This window comes from Emydura macquarii, unplaced genomic scaffold, assembly GCF_026122565.2.
Source record: "Emydura macquarii macquarii isolate MOO-44397 ecotype Brisbane River unplaced genomic scaffold, CSIRO-AGI_Emac_v2 contig_1348, whole genome shotgun sequence".
Classification (NCBI taxonomy): Eukaryota; Metazoa; Chordata; order Testudines; family Chelidae; genus Emydura; species Emydura macquarii.
Window position 1 is genome coordinate 10,614,272 of NW_027131485.1, and position 20,153 is coordinate 10,634,424.

General features: G+C 39.2%; 1 protein-coding gene across 2 annotated transcripts in view; it reads left to right on the plus strand.

Annotated features, from left to right (window-relative positions):
- The window catches only part of ADCY9 (adenylate cyclase 9), a 144,857-nt gene that overhangs the window by 78,000 nt on the left and 46,704 nt on the right, over positions 1-20,153 (plus strand). Inside the window, exons 3-5 of one of the 2 annotated variants that reach the window (XM_067551122.1) lie at positions 5,082-5,186; positions 14,412-14,632; positions 19,470-19,572. In XM_067551122.1, the coding sequence (XP_067407223.1) occupies positions 5,082-5,186; positions 14,412-14,632; positions 19,470-19,572 (429 nt within the window). The remainder of the gene's footprint in view (positions 1-5,081; positions 5,187-14,411; positions 14,633-19,469; positions 19,573-20,153) is intronic. The other variant, XM_067551123.1, reaches the window with a different exon arrangement.

A 20,153-nucleotide genomic window follows, 5' to 3' on the forward strand; every position in this document is an offset into this window, starting at 1 on the left:
CGTTTCTGGGGGGCTAAAAGACCGGTGCAGGCTGCTTGCTGCAGTCAAGGGGATGGGAGATCAGCACTCCCCTGCCCCCGGCTGTAGCAGGGAGCATTGCAAAAGCATTCCACCTAAGTCCATAGGCGCTGGGGTCCCTAATGGAGCCAGAGGGAGGAGAGCACTGATCTTCCCTCCCTCTGGCTGCAGAAAGGAGCCACTGCCTAGGGACCCACGTGGAGTGCACAGGGCTACAGGGTACATGCAGTTTCCCTGCTGTAGCCAGGGAGATGGGAGATCCTCGCTGAACTCCTTCCATCTGGCTGCAGTGGGAGGGGAGGCCTGCTGGCAGAGACTGGTGGCCCTTCAGGTATGTAAAAATGATATCTGTGGCCCTCGAGCCAAAAAGGTTGGGAACCACTGATTTAGTCCAGTATTGTGTCTGCAACAGTGGCCAGCACCAGCACTTTGCAGAGGAAAGTGCAAAAAATTTGTAGAAGGCAGATGTGGGATAATCTCCCCCAAGAGGACCACATCCTAATCCTCAATAGTTAGATTGTGTTAAAATCAGAAGCATGGGGTTTTATACCCCTTTGAAAACTTGTGTTACTATTAACTGTTGTTATACTTTATATTCTTCTTATCCATATAAATGTCCAATCCTTCTTGAAGTCTTTTAAATTCATGACCTCAATGACATCCTGTGGCAATGAGTTCCAGTCTAACTGTAGAGAATTGTAGAAATGTAGTGTTGGAAGGGACCTTGAGAGGTCATCTAGTCCAGCTCCCTGCACTGAGGCAGGACCAAGTATACCAAGTCATTCCTGACAGATATTTGTCTATAGGGTTCTTAAAAACATCCAATGACAGAGATTCCATAACTTCCCTTGGAAGCTTATTCCAGTCTGTAACTATCCTTATTGTTAGAAAGCTTTTCATAATATTTAATCTAAGTCTCCCTTCCTTCAGGTAAAGCCAATTACTTCTTTCTTGCCTTCAATGGACATGGAGAAAAAATTATCACTGTCCTCTTTATTACAGCCCTTAACATATTTAAAGAGTGTTATCAGGTGTCGTCATCCCCCCCCCAGTCTTTAGTTGATCAGAAATATGATCAGTTTTTTTAACCTTTCCTCATAGATCAAGTTTTCTAAACCTTTTATTGTTTTTGTTGCTCTCCTCTGGACGTCTCCAATTTGTTGATATCTTTCTTAAAGTATGAATGCCCACAACTGGACACAATAATCCAGCTGAGGCTTCACCAGTGTGGAGTATAATAGGACAATTACCTGCCATGTCCTGCGAATGACAGTCCTATTAATACACCCTAAAATATTAGCCTTTTTTCAACTGTATCACATTGTTGGCTCATAGTCTCTTTGTAAGCCTCTATAACACCCAGATCTTTTTCAGCAGTCCTACCACCTAGACAGTTGTTCTCCATTTTGTAGTTGTGCATTTGATATTTTTCCCTCCTAAGTGTGGGTCTTTGCACTTGTCATTATTTAATTTCATCTTGTTGATTTCAGATCAGTTCTGCAATTTGTCAGGTTGTTTGGCAGACAGGATTAGAATTAAAAAATGCATGTAACCCCTCCCACTTGGCATCATCTGCAAATTTTATAAACTTACTCTCCGCTCCATTATCCAAGTCATTAATTAAAATATTGAGTAGTACCAGTCCCAGGACTGATCCTTGTGGGATTCTGCTACATATGTCCCCTCAATTTGACAGCGATAACATTGCGATCCATTAATGATAACTCTTTGAGTATGGTTTTTCAATCCGTTTTGCACTCATCTTATAGTAATTTCATCTAGACCACATTTCTGTAATTTGTTTATGAGAATATCATGTGGGACTGTGTAAAAAGCCTTACTAAAATCAAGATATATCACATCTACAGCTTCTCCCCATCCACTAGGCCAGTAACCCTGTCAAAGAAGGAAATTAGGTTGCTTTGGCATGATTTCTTTTTGACAGATCCATGTTGACTATTACTTATAACCCTTTTACTTTCTAGGTGCTTACAAATTGATTGTTTAATAATTTGTTCCACTACCTTTCCAGGTATCAAAGTTAGGCTGACTGGTCTATAATTCCTTGTTGTTCCCCTTTTTTAAAGATAGGCACTGTTTGCCTTTCTCCAGTCCTCTGGGACCTCACTCGTCCTTCATGAGTTCTCAAAGATAATCGCTAATGGAGCTGAGATTGTTTCAGCATAAGTACCTGGGTGTATTTCACCAGGATTTGCTGACTTGAATACATTTAATTTACCTAAATATTCTTTAACGCATTCTTTCCGTATTTTGGCTTGTGTTCATTCCCCCTTTATTAATATTTATTGGGTTGAGTATTCTGAAGCAAAATAGGCATTAAACACCTCAGCTTTCTTGATGTCATCAGTAATTAGCTCTCTTTCCCTGGTAAGTAGAGGACCTACGCTTTCCTTCATCTTTCTCTTGCTCATAATGTATTTGTAGAACATCTTCTTATTGCCTTTTTTGTCCCTTGTTAGGTGTAACTCATTTTGTGCCTTAGTCTCTCTGATTTTGCTCCTACGTACCTATTCTTTTGTACTCCACAGCAATTTGTCCATGTTTCCACTTTCTGAGGGATTCCTTTTTGATTTTCAGCTCATTAAAGAGCTCCTAATGGAGCTGTCTTGGCTTCTTACTATTCTTCCTATCTTTCCTTTTCATTGGGATAGTTTGATATTGTCCTTTAATATTGCATATTGTGTGAAAAAGTATTTCCTTTTATCAGTTTTGAATTATTTGCTTTTCAGTTTTGTTGAATGCCTTCTTGTTCTTGTGTTGTGATAGATCAGGCTTCTGCTCTCATATCTTCTCTGTACTTTTCATTATTTTGTATCTTTTTATCATGTTCTCTCTCTCCCCATTTATCTCCTCTCTAAGGTAAACAATCCCATTCTTTTCAGTTTCTCTTCATATGAGAGTTTTTCCAGGCTACTAATCATTCTCATTACTCTTCTCAGAAGCTCCTTTAATCCTGCAATATCCTTTTTGCTACACATTAAGGTCTTCATTGAGCTGTTCATATTGATGCCCAGGTCCTTTTCCTATGCAGATAGTTACTTTAGAACTCTGGAAGGTGTAAGTGTAGTTCAAAATTTTGCCATACAAATGTGTATTGCTTTGCATTTATCAACGTTGATCTGTATCTGTCATCGTGTTGTTTATTCACCTAGTTTGGTTAGGTCTCTCTGAAATTCCTCACAGTCTTCTCTGGACTTTAGTAACCTAAATAATTTTGTGTCATTTGCATATTTTTCTGCCTCACTGCTCACTCCCTTTTCCAGATTGTTAATAACTATATTAAACAACACTGGACCTCATGTGAAACTGTGGGGGAAGCACCCCATTGTTAACCTTTTGCCATGATGAAAATCAACCATTTGTTTCCTGTCTCTTTTTGGTTCATGTGTTTTGCCTCTCACCTCATGACTATTTTGTTTCTTTATTAGTTTCTTGTGAGGGACCTTTTCCCAGTCCTTTTGGAAGTCTAAAGGAATTATGTAAATTGTTTCTCCTATATGCACTATTTTATTGACATGTTGAAAAAAATCTGATTAGTGAGACATGATTTTACTTTGCAGAAACTGAACTGTCTAGAGCCTATCATATTATGATGTTCCAGGTGCTCTTATTCTATTTTTAATTATTCTCTCAATTATTGTCAGTGGGAGGATGAGGCCAGAGAGAGGAGTGAGGCCTCAGGCGAGAAGGAAAGAGGGAATGGTGACTAATCAGTATCCCTGTATATATAAGATTTCAGCATAATCCAGTAGCATTCCTATTGAAGCCTTGACTTTTGTATTTCCTTATTTTTGTGACTTATTTAACTGTACAACTTTAACATTGCACTAAAAGTTATTTGGCATGTAATTTACAGCATAGATGGCAAAAATGCAGTCCACCACAATATTTCTAATGTGTTCCAATGGAAAGTATCCTGTTTATTATCTGCATTCCACCTGTGAGTCCCCTGTCATGCTGCTGATCCAGAGTCCATATTAGAGACTGGGAGTCCTTTAAGAAAAGGCCAATGAGTAGAGAGCCATTTGCACTCACTTATAGGTGACATATTAATGCATATTTTAACTTTATTTTAGTGCGAAGATTACATACAGTACCATACAGTATATACAAAGTTTTAAATTGTGCAGTATGCCTTCTAAACCAACCAAAACGGGGTTTTGAATATTCTTTGTGACAACTTCAGGGCAGTTCCTGGGGTGGAGACAGACTGCACACAACACAGATTGAGATGGGGGTGAGTGGAGTGCAAAGATGGTGTAAAACTCGCCATTGAAGTCTCCCAATCCCAGTGCTGTTGTGTGCAGTCAGTTCCCCAGCATAAATTAGAGCAGCCTGAGGGATGGTTTTAATTATGTTTTTAAATCATAATTTTTAAAACTTTAAAACAGCTCTTAAAGAGCTGAAACTACAACCAAGGATTGTTGTGGCATAAGGCTATCCCAGCCTTGGCCTTTTGTATTAGCAGCCCAGGTAGGTGGCAGTGTTTGTTCCAGCTTTGTATCATTGCATGAGGTGGCAGGTACTCCTCCAGAAGCAGGATGTATTTGGCACAAAGTAGCAACACCACACTGGAGAATCTGGTCCTGCATATGCATAGAAAAGCATGTCTCATCTATATAAATATGCTACTACAATAAATTGTAAATTAATTTACAGGGATTAAACACAGTGCATAATAGCCTACAATACTCAGTAATTCAGGTAAATATTACTCATAAAACTCTAAGAACATCTGGGACAATTCACTGTCATGTTAGACCTCATTCCCCTTTCTGCTCATTGTTTTCAGTGCTGTTACGTAGTTTTCACTTAACCACACAGCAAGTATTCACAGTAGCATTTTGTGGCCTTACACAGTATCCAGCTAAAATTGCAGTGTGGTTGGACATCCTATTGTACAATTCTTATTGAAAGGGAATCTTGAGACATTTACAGTTTGGAGATTCTACTTGTGGCAGTGAAAATGGGCCTGTTGTGAAATGCATAATGTTGTGATGATATCTGAATATTTTTGTTTTTAATTTTTTGTCTTCTTGCAGACATGCCCTTCATGTAGTGTTACATTTGCTCCCAACACTGATGTCAGTATAGAGGAAGGAGCTATCCAAAATGGCTGTCAGGATGAACATAAAAACAATACCAAGGTAACTTAAGCTTTCTCACTCCTGACTCCCCACATTATTTTTAACAGCCTCATTTCTGTACTGGGTTCTTCCTCACTTCAATGTAACTGGCAAGCAGCAGAGCCAATTCTGATTTAGAATTTTTGGGCACCAAATCTAGTCATTCTAGCCAAGGTTTTCAAAACGTGACTAGTGATTTTGCATGCCTGAATTTTTCAGTGCCCAACTTGACACCTTAAAGGACCTGATTTTCAGACAGTGCTGAGCACCTGACCTTTGAAAGTCTGGCCCCTTTAAAATATTTCAAGTTGGAAACCCAAAAAACTGATGCACTCAAAATCACTTTTTTGAAAATATTCTAACCTCTGATGTTCTCTTTTCAGTTATACCCCTGGATGAAATGCAAGTAGTGTTTTCTACACTAATGCCATTGTAAGCTGCAACAGTGGGTAACTGGAAGAAAAATGCTACTGTACACAAGTTGTATGCAGTGTAGTTGTAGCCGTGTTAGTCCCAGGATATTAGAGAGACAAGGTGAGTGCAGTGTAGTTGTAGCCGTGTTAGTCCCAGGATATTAGAGAGACAAGGTGAGTGATCTATTGGACTAATTTCTGTTGGTAAGAGAGACAGGCTTTCGAGCCACACAGAGTTCAGGGACCTGAAGAAGAGCTATGTGTGGCTCGAAAGCTGGTCTCTCTTACCAACAGAAGTTGGTCCAATAAAAGATATTACCTCACCCACCTTGTTTCTCAGTGTACACGAGGTCAGACGTGTCCCATTTATTCAGTTTAAATATTACCAAACAAAAGCAAGACCTATATATATATATATGCTGCCCAGTGACTTTGGGATGCCTACTTCAAACAGAAGCTGATGAGAATAGCTATAAGTTTCTTCTGGCAGCCCTCTTTACCTAGGGACTGTCCTCTCTTCAATAATCCCTCTATTAGAAATGCAATATCACTGCCTTTAGATGTTGGCTTAGTGTGTTCAGGCTGTTCCCTCAGTTCTTTTAAACTACATAAGGAACTCCTCTGATACCTAACTTCCTATAGAGTCCTTCTGTCCCAATATGCCATCTCTCTTTATTAGAGGAAATTGTGAAAGGATGCATCAAACCCATGAGTGCACCTTAAAGGTCTATACTTCCTTTCACCATCAGAAACTACTGTACAGTTAGAGTTAGCAACATTTATTAAATAGGAATTTTCTGCTGCCACACAAGCAATTTTAAACTCTAATATTGTGTTAAGATTAACGGTGTGGAGATAGCACAGAAAAACCTTGAGCTGACAGAAGGGAAGATTTTACTTAGGTATTTGAGCCTCTGCCAGAGAGCTGAAGGAAAAAAGGCTCAAAGAAGTCACAGTCAAAGAGTTTAAGGCCAGAAGGGACCATGAGATCATCTAGTCTGACCTCCTGTATATCAACACTAAGGCCACCAACACTATCCGGCACTTGCATTCAAAAACCAACAATGGAAACTAGACCAAAGTATTACAGCCCCCAGAAGACTAAACTAGTATGTGGCAGGGAGAGAATAGGAGGGACCTAAGGTGCACCCATGCCCCAGGCACCTGCGATGGCAGGGAATTAATTATGGGAGATATACTCAGATAATCTTGGCAAGTGATCTTCCCTCCATGCTGCAGAGGAGGGCAACCCTTCTTCCCCCACCCCCCAAGGTCACTGTCATTCTGTCCTAGGGGAAAATTTCTTTCCAACCCCACATATGGCAATCAGTTAGATCCTAAGTAAGTGAGTAACATCCAGCCACCTAAGCATGTGAGAGAGTATGCTCAGTGCCACCTCAGAGCACTGGCGCTCCCCATCCAGTGTCACATCTCCAGCTGTGGCCATATCTGATGATTCAGATGAAGGGTAAACAAACACATACATACACTCCTTCTTGAACCCTGCAGAGGACCATCTGAAGCCCTGAACCAAGTGCTTTATGAACAGAGGACATAAATTGGAAAGGACTCCCAGCCCTGTCCCCCACCATCACAAGCAACCCTGTCATTGCTCTTCTAATTTCCAGCCTAAATTTGTTCATGGCCAGTTTTGTTCTTCCATATCAGGCTTCTTCACACCAAGAAAGCTTCTAAGGAAGCATACATTTTCATCAGTTTCCTCAGATGAGCATACAAAATTTAAAAAATAATAGTTTAAGGAGACAAATCTGTCATATTTTAGCTGCTATACAAACATATTCTACAGTTAATGTCTTTTCAGGCAAATAAACTTACTAAAGTGTTAATTAAAAGAAAAAAGAACACTTTCAAGTGGGTTGGGGATTACCTGTTCACCAGCTCTTGAATGAGTGGATTCCTTATGGAGATGTCCTAATTTAAATTCCTCTAGTCTAACAAGTAATGTTTAAATATAATTAACTTAGGTATAAGAAAGCTTCAGGTGGAAAAGGATTAATCCTCATGAACCCTTCTGTCTGCACGAGCACATACAATCCTCATTCCTTCTGCAGGATAGCATGTTAGTCCCTGGTCGAAAAGACTAATGAGATTCAGAAGATATTGTGTATGGTCTTTTGGCAAGAATCATGTATTCTATCAGTTTAAATATCTAATATAGTAGTCTTTTTTTGAAGACTATGATCTGTCTTTGCAGAGGATAACTTATGAACCAAATCAGTTGGGAGAAAGAATTTAAACAGAGAAAATGTAAACGATAATTAGAAATTGTTTAAAAACATTTTGTTTGAGAATAAGATCAAGAAAACACAATCAAGAAGGAAGGCTGCATTGTTTAAAAAAGCCAACCGGGATTAGAGGGAAGTGAAGGCAACAATAAAAATCAAAACAATGTATAACAAATAGACGAAAGAGTAAGTTGGTAATATAAATATAAATCAGAAGCTAGGAATTGTAGAAAATTGATAAGGGAGGCAAAAGGACACACGGAGAACTCTATAACCAGAAGAGTTAGGGTCTATAAGAAGGAGTTTTTCAAGTATATTTAGGAATAAAAGGTATCCTGACAATGGTATTGGTCCATTACTAGATGGAAATCATAGAATTGTCAATAATAATGCAGAAAAGGTGGAAGTGTTCAATAAATATTTCTGTTTTGTATTTGGAGAAAAAGGCAGATGATGTATTAGTATCATACAATGATAACACTTTCCATTCCATTGGTAACCATAGAAGGTGTGAAACAGCAGCTACTATAGTTGATCATTTTAAAATCACCAACTTTGGAGACCTTGTATTCAAGAGTTTTAAAAGAACTGACTGAGGAACTATCTGTACTGTTAATACTGATTTTCAATAAATTTTGGAATACTGGAGAAGTTCCAGAGGTCTGGAGGAAAGCTAGTGTTGTGCCACTATTGATTTTTTTTTTGGTGGGGTTACAGGTTTGGTTCATAAAGGTAATAGTATTTATGTAATATACTTAGACTTTTGTAAGGCATTTGACTTGGTACCACACAATATTTTGATGAAGAAACTAGAACAATACAAAATTACAATCATACACATTAACTGCATTTAAAACTGGCTAACTGATTGGTCTCAAAATGTAATTGTAAAGGAGAAATCATCATCAGTTAGGTATGTTTTTAGGGAGCTTCCACAGGGATTGCGTCTTTGCCCCAGCTATTTAAAATTTTCATCAATTAGTGTAAGAAAACAAAAAATCATCACTCATGAAGTTTGAAGGTGATCCTGAGTTTGGGGGCATGGTATATAATGAAGAGGACAGGTCACTGATACAAAATGATCTGTATCGCTTGGTAAGGTAAGCTGGTATCAAGCCAACAATATGCATTTTAACATGGCCAAATGTGAGGTCATATCTAGGAACAAAAGATTGTGGGCCATACATACAAGCTGGAGGACTGTGTCCTGGGAAGCAGGGACTGAAAAAGATTTGGAAGTTGTGGTAATCAATCAGCTGAACATGAGCTCCCAGTGCATTGCTATATCCAAAAGTGCTAATGCAATCCTGGGATGCATAAACATGGGAATCTCAAGTAGGAGTATGGGAATCTCAAATGTCTGTCCTGGATGTCTCTGACAGAGGGGTGCCTGAGTAAAGTGTGATATTTTAGAGAAAATCTATAACAACCATTCAGACCTCGTCACTGGTTAGACAGTTCTCTTTGGTTTGCATTCTTTGTTATTACTTCCTGCAAATAAAGGGAGGGGTTACTCCATGGCACGACTACAGATTTTACACTCCTCAGAGGCAGTATAGTAACAGCGTGAGGTGATAGATAAATGTTACTATTAATTATTATTATTATAGTGGGCGTGGATAGTGACTTCCTTACTTAGGTTGCCTAAACTTTCTATTATAAGATTTTTGTGACCTTTTCTTTGAGAAGATCTCATATCTCCATTGTTTGCAGCAGGCCTTTGATATTTGGCAGACAAAATTCCCTGTGTCATCTTTGTCCCAAGAAAATCTGTTCAGCTTTTGCTGAGATGTAAACTGTTAAAAATCACCATTTCCCTTCCATGGCTTGCATTTCTCAGCAAAATTTTGGCAGCAAACCAAAATAATACCTGATTATGAACATACGCTACAGCTGCTGCCACTGTACTGAGAATTGCCAGAGCAGCGGTAGCAGAAGAGGGGACGAGTACTGGACTGCTGTTCTTTCCTCTCCCCCTCCCAGCTCATGGCCCCAGTGGCCCATATCCCCTTTGGGGGTACCATGTGGGGCAGGAACACCCTACCTCTCAATAGGGTGGTTTGGGAGATAGAGCCTGGCTGGGCTGCCCCAGACGCCCACCTTCTCACAAACTTCCAGAGGCACCACATGGAGATGGAGCTCCCACAGCTCTTGGGGAGTAGGGGTTTTATTTATTTTATTTAGCGTTTGCATATTTGCCGAGCCAAGTAATAGCGTTCTTAGTGGCCAAGTGGAGCTCTCAGAGTTCATAACTCAATTTAGTTAGTGGGCACTCCTTGACAATGTGTGTCATTGTTTGAGCTGCACTGCAGCTGCCACTTGGATTGTCTCAAAGACCCCAACGATATTGGTTGGCTGCACAGAGGCCTTGTCCAATCCAGAATGGGTTAAGAAGAGAAGGGGTAGAAAGAGAGAGAATCAGGCCAGCTTGGCTCACCACCTCTCCTTCAACTGCCCCCTAGAACTTAATGATCCATCCCCTCCCCCCCCTTTGGGGTAACAGCCCTCTGCTGCTGTCAACTACCCAATAGAATTTATTTTTATTTTTTTCCTTTTTAAAAAAAACAGGAAATTACATTTAAAAATAAACCCCTAAGTTAAAAGAAAGTTGTTTGGTTGCATAGTCAAGCTGTCAGAATTTAGGAAATGCTAGATTTATGGTTCTTCTTCTTTGAGGAGGGTCCCTGTGGGTGCTCCACTTTAGGTGTCCATGCACCCTGCACCTGTAATTGGAGATTTATGGTAGCAATGCCTGGTTGGGTCGCACATGAATTGTTGCCACCTCAGGCAGTTACATAGTGCTGTACGACCGACAGTCCCTCAGTTCCTTCTCTGCCGCCTTTGGCTTGAGTCGGAGCCCTTAGAAGCGCCTCTTCTTTCTACTTACTACATAGATAATGGATAGTTATTAATTAGTTAGCAATTATATAGTTAATCTTATCCTTCCTGTTCACCTTAACTTTTTTCTTTTAAAAAAAAAATCTAAGTACTATCTCATTAGGAAAATAAGTTTTAGTTATCATTTTCCCAGTTAATATATTTTTTCATCGTCCCCCTCCCTCATCTCAGGGCAGAAAAACTCTGTGGCATGCCCAGCTCTCTGAAATTCAAGTGCTGCCTGATGTGCAGGCTTTCTATACTTGTTTCAGACAGACACACACAGTGTGTCCGCTGCCTTGGCAAGTCACATATTCCACAGAAGTGCTCGCATTGCCATAACCGAAAGGCCAGAGCAAGGAAGGCAGGAGACTTCCAACTCAAGCTCCTTATAATGGAGAAATCCTTGCGACCAGCCTTGGATTCTGACTCAACGACCCCCCACCCCCGGTCAGCAGTTGCCATCCACCACGGGAGATGACTTTAAACAATTTCAGGAACTCTTCAAAAGGGTAGCAGAGTCCCTGGACATATCCCTGGAAGAGGTACCTGAGTCTCAGCACAAACTGCTGGATATTCTCCAAACATCTACCTCAGCAAAGATACCATTGTCTATTAATGATCCTGTCATGGAATCTGCCAAAACCATATGGTAAATACCAGCAACAACACCACCATTATGCAAGAGGTTGGACAAAAAAATACTACATCCCCTCCAAAGGAAGCAAATTCTTGTTCATGCATCCCACACCAAATTAGCGGTAGATGCAGTAAACGAGAGGGGAAAGCAACATCATAACAAGATAACCCCTTATGACAGAGACTGGAAGAGGCTAGATCTCTTCGGCCATAAGGCATACTCATCCTCAACACTACAATTCCAGATAGCGAACTACAAAGCCCTTTTATCAAAGTATACACACACGATATTTTTCTAAAATGTCAGAATTTATTGACAGCTTGCCAGATGATTTAAAAAAAAAAAAAAACAGTTCAGGGCCAACATCACAGAAGGTCACATCATTGCCAGGACAGCACTGCAGGCCACACTCAACTCTGCAGACGCAGCAGTATGCTCTATGGCTACATCAATAGTCATACACTGTGAATCATGGCTACATCTTTTGGGGTTCCCAAGAGAGGTGCAGTTGACTGTAAAGGATCTCCCATTTGAAGGCCCAAAACTATTCTCACCAAAAACTGATGAATCCCGTCATACTCTGTGGGATTCAATGGCAACTCTGAAATTGCTGGGCATCTATATACCTGCAAATAAAAAGAAAAAGGCAGGTATTACACAAAGAGATTCTGCCCACCTCACACACAGCCACACAGACAATATGACCAGCATCATAAACAGAGACAAACCAGACAACAACGAACACCAAACCAGCTTTTGATGTCTCAACTATCTACCTCAAGACAGCAATTTTGAAAGTGTGGTCAAGAGCATGAGATACCCACAAATTCTAACACTGGAAATACATGTCATCTCCAGACCATTTGGAGATCAACTGTCACCATTTTACTGAGTCTGGCAGAACATCACAGCAGAGTCTTGAGTGTGGTGGCTAAGAGCAGTCAGGAGGAAGCCACAGTTTCGTTATTTTTTGTTTATTTTGCGTGAGAGAAATAAGCACAAGAAAATATAAAAATGTTTATCAGTGAGGCAGCTACAAAACTAGAGCTCGCCAGGCTGGAAGCAGAGCATAGTAAGATGGGCTTCAAGAGTGGGGACTTGGAGGGGGGGTCACAGCAATTCATCAATCCAGATTGCACTAGGGAACGTCACAAACACTTCCAATACAAAGTATTTCCCTTCAGATTGTCGACTATCTCGAAGGTTTTCTCAAAAGTCTTATCAGTGGTAACAGCACATATATGCAGACATGGGATTATGATATTCCCATATCTAGACAACTGTCTGATAAGGGCACCAACACAACATGAAGCGATAGCGGCACTTAAAGCACAATAACCATCTTCACAAACCTAGGGTTACAAATAAACAAACAAAAGTCAACACTGATACCAGTCCAGAAATTAGAATTCATCAGAAGTCATTATCTCAGCTGCCAAGAAGCTACAGGCTCCTTACCTTGACAACTTTTCACCATGCTCGTCAACTTTATATTGACAGTTACAGACAGCCCACAAACATCAGCCAGAATGTGCCTGCAACTCCTAGGATATATGTCAGCAGCAACATTTGTAGTCAAGCACACTAAACTTCACATGAGATTCCTGCAGGCGGGGCTTTGAACAGTCTACACACCACACAGTCCACAGCCTCAACAGACTACTCACAATGCCTACAGACTACACACAAGGTAAAGGGTTCTCTAAAATGGTGGATACAACCAAAGAAAGTCAGTACAGGAGTCCCTTTTCTACAAAGGACCCCAACAATGACAGTAACCCTGGATGCCTCCTTAATAGGTTTGTGAGCCCATCTACTCAACAACATGGTCTAAGGCCGATGGTCCACATCAGAATCTAACCTTCACATAAACCTGCTAGAACTAAGAGCAGTCTGAAATGCATGCAGGATGAATGCACAAGGAGGCTGAAGTAGGGTTGTACGACAACCATAAAGTGGGTATTTCCAAACTTCGGAGTGCTTGATTTTGCAACCTAAATAATAATCTTTTTAACATAGATTTTTTTAAATTGCAGTAGCATCTAAATGTCTTAATGAGGTTGGGCCCCACTGCACTAAATGCTATCCAAACACAAATGAAGAGCTGGTCTTTTTCAGGAATGGCTTTCAGTGTAAGAAAAATAACATAGCACGGCTGCAGGGAAGAAGGAAACTATATGTTACATACATTTTCATTTTTAACAAATATAAACAAGTGAGCATAAACTACCTTCAGCCTAGCCATCATCAATTGCCTGACTTCTTGTACATGTTTCGGAAGACATGGGTCTTGAATAGAGGCTTGGAGGAGGAAAGGTAAAGGCCTTTTTTAAAAGAAACTCATGCTCCTGTGAAAACAGGTTAATTTTTTAAATCCCTCTTGTGTTTGCAGACCAACCAAATTCAACCACATGTATATTGTCTTTTATACAAACTGTATCCCAAACTGTTCCAGATTTAAAAGGTACAATTATTAATATAATGGTAAAGAAAAAGATAAAAAATGAAAGGTTGACAAAGAGAAAATACATTTTCAGTTGTAGTTTGAAATGGCTATAGAATAACAAGATGGAGCAGTACAAGGTAGGAGCTGCGGAGGAAGCTCTTGCCTCAAGAATGACAAGGTTGTGTGGTGAGATGGAGAAGGGGATCAGGGCTAGATGAGCATCAAGGAGGGCCATTGAGCGAGGGACAAGATCTGTGAGGATGGCTAGAATTGTTTCACATAGGTTTTTGAAACTGTTTTGTAAAGGATCCTGACATAAAAGGGGAGTAAATTGGTCGTCGTTCTGTTCATGTGTGAGAAGACATCTTGCCTCTGGAGTCTGGAGATTGGGACTTGGGAAGGCTATAAAGGAGAAAGCTGTAGTAATCACACAGCAATAGGAGAAAGTATGAGTGATTTCAACATGGGTAGAGTCAAGCCCATGGCGTACACAAGCAAAATTTGAACTAGTGCTGTTGGTGGAATATAGTATTTTCCTGTATTTCATAAAATATCTGTGCTGTTTGTCTGAATGTTTTCTCACATATTTAACCCTTCACATGTATATTTCCCCTTGCTATGAAGCAGACTCCTGGAGGACGCAGTCCGAAGACCCAGAATGGACTTTTGAGTCCTCCACAGAAAGAGAAACTGAGCAACAGCCAGACATCACTTTATGAGATGTTGCAGGAGAAAGGAAGATGGGTAGGAGTGAGTTTGGATCAGTCAGCACTCCTTCCACTGAGGTTCAAAAACATCAGAGAGAAAACAGATGCTCATTTTGTGGATGTGATTAAAGAAGACAGGTGAGACGGAACTAGCAACATAATTTTAAAATAGTGTGAGAGAAAGAAAGCAAAAGTGCCCCATGTCTTTAATCTGTATTCCCTTGCTTTTGTCTGATGTTGATCATCATACTGTAAGTTTTGTAATTTTAGTCTGCATCCTATTCTGTAACTACAGTAGGAACTCCCCAATCTAAGAGTTCTGCTAAGAGGAGTTCAAATGCAGGTTTTATTTAACTTTATTCATCTTTTTCTTTGAACAGTTATTTTACATTTGAGTCTTTTGAACTAAAAATATTCTCAAAAATTACTTTTCATATTACTTAAATATCTCGTCTGTATAATCAAAAATCTTTGCAATATGTTATAGTACATATGTTATTTGCATTTGCTATTTTTATTATAAACTTGGAGCTACAAACATTTTATATCCACTTTTTAATGGACAATAATAATCATACCCGGTGACATTGTCTGTTATAATAAGAGTTTAGGAAAGTTATATACACTGTGTGTCTTGGAAGCTGAACAAATAGAAGGGGATTGTCATGAAAGTATTGGTCAGATATTGTCTTAAATATATTTTCTGTAAAATTAGGCCTTCTCTCTTCACTTCAGGATTTTAAATTGTCCCGCTTCTTGTTATGTGCAAGAGGAAAACATATATAGGCTCCTAGATCCAGCATTCTGTGATTTTATACAAACACATACGTGTCGTTGTGATTATGACCAGGCTTTAACTTGAATCAGTTAAAAGAATAGCTTGTGAACGTTAGGAATAACAACACTAGATAATAAACTATTTCTGTTGGGATAGCATGCCAGTCTCTGATTAGGTTAAGGGCTCCATCGTGCTTAGCTCTGTATGAACACACAGCTTGTAAGTGTTTCGGGGTCAGAAACAATGGCTTCTTTATTACAAACATGACAAGACCAGGGAGGGTAAAGGGAGAGCCCAGATTGCAAATAAAAGACCGTGGGATAGCTAGTGGTACAGAATATACATCTTTTTGGTTTTGATTAAATGTTGCGTACAATCTTATTTCATCACACCTGCCCATTTAACTTCTTCTCATTTCCTGTTTTATCAAACCCCTGTCCATTTCCATTTTTACACACATACATAGCCATATACACATATAAACTATATCCAACCCCTTAGCCATTGGTAAGGATCTGTTTATTTAATTACTTCTAAATATGCATCCCTTTCTTTTCCAAATAAAGTTTCTCCCAAGGCTACCATCAGTAAAAGCTGTACCTAACTCTATTTCCCTTTTTTGTGGTTCTCTCTCAAACAGTTGAGTGATCAATATTTAGCTAATATTTTCAGACATTCACAGATGAGAGATTAGTGTGTGAAACCAACTTCTTACAGAAGACAGTTTAGCAGGAATGTATTGCACTGGTCATTAAAAACACACCTAAAGACAGTAGAACTTGAAGTTGCAGAATTATACAGTCCATCTGTCTGTATCTGAATATACTCAGTACAAGCTCAGATGTTCTTTGAGCTTTCTTCCTCTTTTTACAAAATGGATAATTCTTTCTCTCTGAGTCAGAGCAAGAGGGAAACTCTGATTTGACATCACATTCAGAGATTAGGATTTTTCCCTTAATTCAATATCACCATCACCAAGGAAACATCCCTTTTCAATTAAGTTCACATAATCATAACTTTCTAAAAATAATCTCGCTGGTTAAATAGACCTATACAAACTGGCTCATCCAGTTGGAAACTTAATCCATTTTAATATATCTTTACATAAAATTGTATGTACTGATAAGAATTTATCCAGAAACCATCACCACAGATTACCCATGTGTGAAATGGATATTGTTAGTCTCCAGTAAAACTGTTACATGAACAGGATTCTCCTCTGTGTCTGAATAGGGAATCATGAATGTGAGTTCTGTTATCAAGAAAAGAATCAAGATGCATTTTGATTTGTCATCTTACAGACAGCTGGCATTTGAGATAACAGCATCAGAATTGTGCTTTGATTAAATGTTAAAGTGAACTCAGCGGAAGTGAACTGCTAAAACATTGTCAGTTTATTTGGGATAGGGGTTATGAGTACCCTGTCCTTGTGGTATAATTGTGGTTTTCACTCTGTTACAACAACAGTGTTAATTCTAACTCTTGTTAGTACATCTGAGATCTTAGTGCTATGAACAGTTTCAGTATGCAAGATGACTGTTGCAGTGCCATCCTTTGTGCAATAAGCAAGATGACATTATATTTTGTTCATATAGCAGCTGTATGGTGTCACTTGGCACAGATTACTGTATCCTGGGCATTTTTACCAAAGCACTATTACTATGCTACAATTGAAGCAAGTAGCAGCTCTGCATTTTTACAGTAAATGCTGCATGTTCTATATTAAGCTTTATCAAGAACTCTGTTGTATATTTGGTGAACAGTGTACTATTACTTTGAGTTTTAGATCTAACTTTACTAATACATTACAGAAATGGGGCTCTTCCATGTTTATTGTTCTCCACGTACAATACAGTGGTTATTAAAAGAAAGCAAAATTGAATAAATGAGATGATAGAGTATGAAATGTTTAAACTTAATTCCTTTGAAGACTCATGTTTTTGAGATTTTTGCTTCCAGTGTGAGACCAGCAAGAACACTCTCAGCTCTTGAGAATGTTAACCCTTTGAAGTACTGGTTCTTCAGACCCTAGCCATGATAGTATCTATGGTGCACTTTGTGCAGTCTAAGGTATTTTCTAGCCATGGCCTGTGGAGGAACACCCTAAAGTGCATCCTTCACAGTCCAGATCACTTGAAGCTCCTTTCTTCAGACCACTTTATCCTTTTATTGTTGTTTCTTTGACCGGATTCCTGTTTAACTACAAAAGTGGTTTCCTTCAATCTCCATTTCCCCAACACTACTTGATTCATAGAAACCAGAGGCATCAGACAGCAGCGAAAGCATTATAGCAGGCACCTTCTCAAAGGCCCTGTAGATGCTCAGTCTGTTTCTGACACTGTTTAAAGTCAACTGGACTTGATACCTCATTCCACTGGACCCTAGTCTTTGGCGCTTTCAGGCCTGTTCTCCGTTCTGTCTTTTTTGACACTTTGTTTCTTGAAGTGAAGCTACATTCTCTGTCTTCTTTGTTGTTCAGATTTTGTGGTGGAAGAAGGGAAGTCCAACCACCCAAAAAAGCTCATAAAATTCACACATTGACAATTTGGCTGTAGTTCACTTTGCTAGTATGTCACCCTGACATATCAGAATGCCAGATGAGTGTCTAAAATCCCTGCTAGCCTCTGCAAGAATGCCCAGGTCTTCATAGAGAGCTCAATCAAAATAGCTCTAACCACCCAGGAGGAGGAGATCTGATCAGAGTGTAACTTGTCATTTCCTTGGCATCTCCTAGAATGCTTTAGTACATAGCAAGGCCTGAGATAATGAAGTAAACTATCACCATTATTCATGGTTGAAGTCTTTTGGTCTTTTTCTGGAGCTCCAATTGAGAATTGTCGTTTAACATTTGAAAGCTGTCTTTAAAAACTTGACACATTAAACACATTTTGGTACAAAGTCGTTGGCCAGATCTCTGGGATTGACTCGTCCTGCATCTCAATATAAAAATCTCCTTTCTAATATCTTATACCATTGAGTTTCTGCTTCTAGGGCTCCCAGAAGACTTCCTCATCACCAGAAGAGGAGTAGGCAACTCAAGAGAAAACAATATAAGTGGAGATCAGCTCCATGGGATCCTTCAGATCTTCATCTAGTTGGCATCAGATTTGATAAATGACCCCAACAGTTCTTTTCCAGTGTGTGTTTCGGGCACTTACACTTAGTGATGATAGCACCAGATGCATCCAATTTGAGATGGGTCATTCATCTTCTATCTTACAGTTTTCAGGGCAGGGATGCTCTCATCCTCTGTGTTTGAAAAGTTCCTAGCACATTTTGGACATTACTACAACCTTAATAACAATAAAAATTTACTCTAAACAGCCAATAGAATTACAGAGACAAGGGGGTGAGCTAATATGTTTTATTGGATCAACTTTTGTTTGTGAAAGTGACAGTCTTTTGAGCTACACAGAGCTCTCCTTCAGGTCTGGGAAATGTAATTAAAGTGTACAAAAGGAATCACAGGAAGATATAGTTGTATGTAAATAAATTGGAGCTCAAGGGAATATCATGTTCTCTGAAGTCTTTCCTATCTCAGATTAGAGTAGAAGAAGTGCTGATAACAATGTCATTGCAAAATATTACATAAACAAGGAATAGGAGTGTGCTCTTCTTATGTAGTCCTGGGAAGGTGTAGAGTTATTATTAGAGTCTCTGAAGGCAGTGACAAGCAAGTGCTATTCTCTGAAATAGAGAATAGTTTATTAATAATTTTTCAGTTTTTTTAATCAATTTCTGATATTTGATATGCTTCAATTAAAAAAAGGCTGTGTCTTGCATCTGTAAATGTCTGGAAGCTATTAATATATACCACTTGCTGATCTATGGACATTTATTTCCTCATTTATCCTTTGGTTTGAAGTGGTTATTCAGTGTTTGAAGAGACTTTTAATGTCATCCTAACAGTTTAAGAGCCTGTTTTGTCTTGTCTATATTTATTTATTTATTTATTTGTAATGAAATGTTTCCTTTTCTTATACACGTGTTTTGGGAGTTTCCACCTTTCACTTTAAGATGTGGAGTGATGCTATAGGTACTGCAACTTCTGATGAGAAGTGAGAACCTACCACTACTTCAAAAGATCAAAACTGTTAAGACCTCCAGTATCACACTGGAAGCAGAGACTCAAGAGTGAGAATTACAGCTAAGTAAACTCCTTTTAAACTGTTCACATTGTCTCTCTCTTTTCTTTAGCCTGATGAAAGACTATTTCTTTAAACCCCCCATTAACAAGTTGAGCCTGAACTTCCTGGATCGGGACTTGGAGATGGCTTACAGGACCAGCTATCAGGAAGAGGTGTGTTTTTCCCTGAATCGGTTTGTGTTTCAGTTGTCTTTGTGTACAGATTGAAGGAGCCAAAAGAATTACCTCACTGTTTTTGCAAATTTTATTGCAGTTCATGACTGGAATCATGGAGTGTCAAATGTGACTTAATATTTATAACTACTGAGAAACCACCAGCTTATTGTAGTTCACCTCTCATGATCAGTGTGCAGGATTTAATTCAGGATTTCAGCATTAGATTCTATCTGGCATTCTATTTTCATTCACCAGTAAAAATGGACCAGAATAAATTTCAGCTGTTGACTCTATATTATACCTTCATTTTCATGTTTAGATTTAGCTTTCACCAGGCCAGCGTTTTGTAATTAGGTAAGAGTGGGAAGCAAATGCTCCTTACTGCCTTTTCAAATAATTTACAGAATGCAAACTCTCAAAATTGGATCTTGGCTCTCTGTTACTTATTGCAATCCCAAGTTTATCCGTTCTTCACCCAAAGCTGCTTTCATGTCAGTGTCGTAAATTACATAAAACTACTGCAGTATGAAATCGGAAGTACTGAAGACTTTATTTAAAGAAATGAACTCCACGTCGTT